General features: G+C 39.8%; 1 protein-coding gene across 1 annotated transcript; it reads left to right on the top strand.

Annotated features, from left to right (window-relative positions):
• The first annotated feature begins 4,569 nt into the window (after window positions 1-4,569).
• On the top strand, window positions 4,570-6,255 carry foxq2 (forkhead box Q2). Its single transcript, XM_063892300.1, has 2 exons — window positions 4,570-5,192; window positions 5,881-6,255. Exons 1-2 carry the CDS (start codon window positions 4,707-4,709, stop codon window positions 6,253-6,255), a joined length of 861 nt encoding a protein of 286 aa, XP_063748370.1. The 5' UTR covers window positions 4,570-4,706.
• The last annotated feature ends 360 nt before the right edge of the window (window positions 6,256-6,615 follow it).

Below are 6,615 nucleotides of genomic sequence, written 5' to 3' on the forward strand. Positions count from 1 at the left end.
AACACAAAAATCAATTGAAGGAATTGCAATCATGTAATAACATATTTTGTTTGGTTTTAGCCTAACTTTGGATGTGAAACTTCAAAAAAACAATGTTGTGTATTAAAAAAAGATCAGCTGGTTTTGCCACTGCACTGCTTGATGTGGATCTATGATTATGATTCATACATAAAATATATAGGACATATGGAATATGGGATTCAGTTGGCCTTTTTTTATATGTAAACTTTGTTTAAAAGTGCAGACCTAAATTACTTCATTGTTCTCTATAGTAAGGGCTATTATTTCTCAATTCTAATATAGTTGATTAAAAACAATAACCATAAGCCTATATTACCTATTAATATAGCTTATTACTTATTAAAGGCTTCCTAATAAAATGGTAGCAGATACTGCTCTCTGCTGTGTATGCATGACATGTTGCATTGTTTTAACAGAAGAGGGCAATATGGTCCATGAGTTGACCTCACTGTCATTTAATTAATTCACTCACTAAACAAAGCACATACTGTACCAAATAATACACTGTTATGGTAATGTGACGCCTGAGTTGAAAATGTGGAGGCTAATAATTATTTAGGGGGGGGGTTAATCTCTATGACTACACCGCTGTTAACAAGTCTATCAGTATTAACTCATGCAAACACTGTTAAACCTAAACCTTTATTTAGTATTTGATCCCACATTTTAAGTATAGACACATGGATATAATTTACATTGATAATTTACCCCTTTAAGGTACATGAGGAAAGTTTTGCCTTGTTTTTGTTATATCTTGTTTGAACAGTTACCTATATAATTGTATATAATTTAATTGTATTATTCTTGTGTGAACTCTTATATGTAGTGTCCTGTATTTCACTCTTATTCTGTTGCTGCTTTAACACCTGAATTTCACTACAGGGATTAATGAAGGACCATTACATCTTATTTGATCTTATCTTGAAAAACACCTCACAATTGATCAAAAACATGTGATCACTCTTGGCTTTATTTCACTGTAAAATGGTTATAATATTACCTGTGTTTAAATGTAAAATTCACAATTTATGTCAAAATTCAAAAGTGTTGTTCACAGGATTGATGACTTTAATATCATAACCTGAACAACATAAACAATTCGACTTTGTTTCAGATAAACATTTTTTAAAAAGACATACATTTATTGTTGACAATTAAACATCATCATAGTACGAATTATAACATTTCAGAAGTTTATTCAAGCATAGAAATGTAAGAGTTCTATGTAGTCCGATAATTGTAAAACTGTATACATGCAAAATAAACTACTGAACGTCATCGACTCCTTTAGCTTATGCCTTGCAGACTACACGACTTTCAAAGTCGTACGATCGCTTGCCAGTTCACACTACACAACTAACTCGGGAGTCTTAAATCGTTGTGGTGTGCACACTACGCGATTGAACGGCGACAGGGGGTCTCACACACACACACACACACACACACACACACACACACACACACACACACACACACACACACACACACACACACACACACACACACACACACACACACACACACACACACACACACACACACACACACACACACACACACACGATCAGTCACCATGGCTGTGTCCGAAATCCCCGAGGAGTCTGTCTGGTCTCCAAACTACGTTTTCTCACGACTACACGCGAGAAGTGACACGGGAAATGACGCGGATTTCGAGGGCCGTGCCCCCCCTAGCGGTCATTGATGCCCCTCCTACCAGCTGTGAAGCATATTCTCGACCTGTCACAATCGACTATAATTGACGCTGAGTTCGAAGTTGCTAAAGACTTTTTAATGTCACAAAAGCAAGCGATGGAGGGAGAATGGACCATACCCCATATACACGTGAGTGTGTTAGTTAGTTAACATTAGCTAAGTTTATTTGGCAATCAGCTAACCAGTGGCGTAGCCAGAAATGTTCGGACGGGCCTCGGCAAAAGTGAGCGGGCACGACTCACGGTCCACCTCACTAAAGCCTAATCTTTATAACCTACTGCTAAACTGAAAGACAGGTCAGACAACCCCTATCACAACTGTAGCGTACTTAATAACCAAGCCTGTCCAATCTACCGTTGTTAATGAAATGGAATCTGTAACCACATTGTTATTGATCAAGCTTATTTTACAGTCATTGGATCAAGCACACTTTAAGATCGATTGATTTAAATCCAACACACACAAAGTTCAGGAGTCGAGAAGTCACCACAAAGTCCAACCTTCACTTAGCCTAACAGAAACATATAATATACACATACACACAGATATTTGCCACCGCAGGCAGAGAAAAAAAATCCCACATTAGCATACCCATGTGCAGATATGACCAGCATATGATTGTGAGGAAAGTGCCTGCATGCCTTGAACAATATTGCATCCCTAGTCTTACTGTACTCAATCCAATTGAATTCGTCATACTATCGGCTTGATACACTGGTAGAGAATGTTTTAAGACGTGGTTGGGTTGCTAGTCCATGTACTCCTGACAGAGCTGATGGCAGCCCTATCATTCTCCCACTCTCGATGCTGCAGTCACTTCCAGAGGTAGATGGGCATCCTTCATCAGCTGGGTCAGAAACCTGTGTCTGGATGAGTTGAGCTGTTGGGTCGCACTCCTGCAGAGGACTTGCAGCTGACGGGTTGGTGTCGGGTGATGGCTGAGTTCTGGTTGATGGACATGGACCAGAGCCAGAGCTAGCTAGCTGGCTGGACTCGTCAACGGCTTGTGAATAAGCTTTAGCATCTGCTGCCAGCACCACGCCACTACACTCTGTGTCAGTGCTGGCTTTTTGAAAGTAATATTTAATAGAATTCTTCATCGCTGCTGCTACTCACCAAAGGGATTACAGAAAAGAAAGTAAACTCTAGTCCAAGCGAAACTTCATAACCTTCCAAACAACTGGCTGGAGAAGTTAGTTGAACACACTACACACAAGCAAATAAAAAATCGAACACATTTTCTTTATTTAAGGAGCGTTTTGTGGTGATATTTTAGTGACATTATCAACCAATTTAACAAACAATAACGTATTATTTTTTAGTATTTAATTAAATAATTCCATCCTAACTGAGGGGGCTTATGCATCTTTAGGACCTAGGAACCGTCCGTTGGCTACGCCCCTGCAGCTAACATATTTGCTTCATTTGTACTAATGAATAAGTGCTTGTAGATGCTACAGTTAACCCTACATTTATTGACAAAAGTTTTTAAAAAATCATTGTAACAGCTGGAAAACATTTGCTAATGATAATGAATATTCACTATATGTTTGTTTGCCAAGGGATAATTTGGAAATTGCCCAGACTGTTACTGCTGCCACCCTGAAATGTACTGAAACTAAAAGGAAAATGTTATATAGTATGCCTCAAAAAGGATATCTCCCCAACAGTCTGACGCTAAAATGAAAAAATGTAGAAAAAGATATTACTGATTTTTACAGACACTACATGTTTCTCAACAATGTCAACTAACGTTCGCTGACACCCAAACTAACTGGCTTTCATAATGATCAATACGTTAGTTGGCTGTGTAAATATATAATTTAAGCTAAATAAAATATAGACCGTTCTCACTTGCTTTAGTTCTCTCTATTATAAACACTTCATGCAAACTTCCCTTGAGTCAGGATTTCCACATTACTAATTTTACCAAAACATTGACATTAAGAATTGAAAATGGAACATGAAAGGCACATACAATCAGATGAATGTAAACATGAGCTATATAAAACATTTTGTTCATTCATTGAATTATTCTTTATTTTTTAAAATAATGATGCTGTTTCAAACAAAACAAGTCAATCATTTATTTGACAATACCGCTGCTCTTGTGTTACATGGAACATGTTTAAATCAGGCAGTAGAAAATATAGAAATAAAACCCCTCAATTAATACATGTTTTAGTGTCATGTGATTTTGTGGATTTATATTACTTTAATTTGTAACAATTACTTTTGTTCTATCCATGATAAATTATTGTAAGGGAAACTCAAATAACATGGCCCTTTAATTACTGCTCTATGGTAATTGAAGTTTCCCCAAAGCGTCCCATTAGACAAAACAGCTTTAGCAGGATAATAAAGGTGTCTGAAAAGCCTTTTAATGTACGGCACCCATCCTCTGCACACCATGTCTTACTAAATCTTAAAGTGTTTAATCTCCCTTAATTACAAAGATTTGGTTAGGTTAATAAAAATAATCCGCCTCATTTGAGACCCCCCACATGGACCTCCTGTGTGCCTTCTTTACCCCTTTCTGTGAGGGATGAATTCACAGTCATATAAATAGAGGCATTTCACAACCGTGAAGCACAATTCTTCGAGTCAAGAGCGAAAAGGCTGTTGGATATTAGGAAAATAATATGTTTTAATTGTAGGTTTATCATTGAGGCCAACATTTTTCATTAAAATGTGTTGCTAAACAACGTGGCCGTAATTCTAATTGACTGACGTCATTTCCACAAGTTGAGGTTGTGTCGCCCGTAAGCGCATCAAGGTTAACAACAGTTGAGAGGCTCATCTTTATCTGTGATCCTGTCAACAGGAAGACTTCCAAGAAAGAAGTGAATGGAATCGAGGCGGTTAGTTCATAAACGGTCCAGCATTTAAAACATAGCCATGCTGTGAAACTTAGACACAAAGAAGGACTTTTGGGAAGAGAGACTTTTCATTTATCACTTGTATCATCTGTAATGAGTGTAAGATACCTGAATTCAGAGATGACAATGGAGGACAGAAGCAGCCACGCTGGCGGCAGAGAGAGGCTGGGGCTGAGCTTCACGATTGATTACCTTCTGTTCAATAAAGGAGTCAAAGGTTCCAAAGAAGAAGCGACAGGAAGTCGTACAGCTGAGCAGACAGCGAACAACATGCTAGATCATCAGAATCCTAAACCCGGAGAGGTTCGGATCCACTCTGAGAAGAGACTACAAAGGTCAGAGACTGAAGAACGGAAAGTCAAAGTAGAGGAAAAGGATGAAGAGCAACAAGAGGAAGGGGAGGGGGAAGTGACGACCACCACCTCTACTGATAGAAGTCTAGAAAAGTCTGAGGACAAACCCAACCAGTCGTACATCGCACTCATCTCCAAGGCAATCCTGGCGTCAGAGCAGAAGAAACTGCTGCTCTGTGACATCTACCAGTGGATCATGGACCACTACCCTTACTTCAAGAGTAAGGTATGTTCACGTCAATTCTCTTGTGATAATATAGTTACTCTGCAGGCATAGAGGGCACTGCAAGAACAAGATAGTTGATGTAAAAGCTACAATACAGGGATCTTTGTTTGTAGGCCAATTTTAAAAGAATCTCGCTTTGTCAACCAGTCACAGTTAGGACTATTTGTTAGTCGACCACAAGACAGATACCGAGAACCAGTGTTTGGCCAAAAGTATGAAGCGCGTTTCACTCAGTCGCTGAAGAACAACGTGGCAGCCATTTTCAAAAGTAAAGCAACCTGCTTGGCACGCATAATCTGTCTGAGTAGTTAGTCAATTAGGTGCTCTCGGGGACACTAGATGATCTTCTTGTTGGCAAACTCACAAATAAAGTAATCCTGTTGCTAGGTTGCAAACCGCCTCTGCGTTTACCAGGTGCAACAACAGATTGCATGTAGCCTAGAGGATTAAAGTTGTTAGTTGTTTTGACGTGCTAAAAAGGTAACTGAGGGTGTGATGTGACTTACAGCAATCATATACGGTCTTGACACGCCATTGCACATCCTGCCAGCAACAGGAACCGTGGCATCCTGAGTAGGATTAGTTTGCTTAACAAACACCTATGTTAATTTAAATTGGGGACACCCATTGTTTTAACTCTTCTGGTTTTGTTATTGGCCTCACTATATTTCTTTTCTTGCTCCAACAGGATAAAAACTGGAGAAACAGCGTGCGTCACAACTTGTCGTTGAACGATTGCTTCATCAAAGCCGGACGCAGCGACAACGGTAAAGGCCACTTCTGGGCGATTCACCCTACAAACTACCAGAACTTTTCTAAGGGGGACTACCACTGCAGAAAGGCGAGGCGGAGGGTACGCAGGGTGGTTGGACAGCTCTCCTTTTCCTCCCTGAGCTCGCCCTACCACCCTGCCTTCACCCGGCCCCACAGGACGACCTGTTGGTGCTGCCCCCAAACCCAAACCATCCCTCTGTCCTGCTTGGCCCCCAGATTCTACTGGCCATGGTCCGGTCTGCAGCCACAGGCGGGATTCAATCCGGGCCTGCATGCGTCTGTACCCTGATGTGAATAGAGTACTGAAAGAGAGTTTAACAAATATTTCTTTAGGAGATGTTGAAATGGTGATTTTTGACAATGTTGCATTATATTAAACATAAGTGACTCCTTAGGAAGTTCAATGGTAAAAATGTTTGACTCTTATGCAGCTGCTGCACTTTTTTATTTGTATTCTATTTGTATTTGTGTTTTTAGACACAGAATGTTTTGGTATAATCTCATTAAATCATATTGAATTTTACACCTGTGTGTGTGTGTGTGTGTGTGTGTGTGTGTGTGTGTGTGTGTGTGTGTGTGTGTGTGTGTGTGTGTGTGTGTGTGTGTGTGTGTGTGTGTGTGTGTGTTTGCAGTGCAGATACCACTAAAA

The sequence above is a fragment of the Eleginops maclovinus genome, chromosome 9 (genome assembly GCF_036324505.1).
Source record: "Eleginops maclovinus isolate JMC-PN-2008 ecotype Puerto Natales chromosome 9, JC_Emac_rtc_rv5, whole genome shotgun sequence".
NCBI lineage: Eukaryota > Metazoa > Chordata > Actinopteri > Perciformes > Eleginopidae > Eleginops > Eleginops maclovinus.

What these genes read in the sequence shown, in the direction of transcription:
- foxq2 (XM_063892300.1), top strand. Translation starts at nt 4,707, where the DNA reads ATGAGTGTAAGATACCTGAATTCAGAGATGACAATGGAGGACAGAAGC. An exon ending in ACCCTTACTTCAAGAGTAAG is followed by an intron (nt 5,193 to 5,880) that starts GTATGTTCACGT and finishes TTGCTCCAACAG; the next exon opens with GATAAAAACTGGAGAAACAG.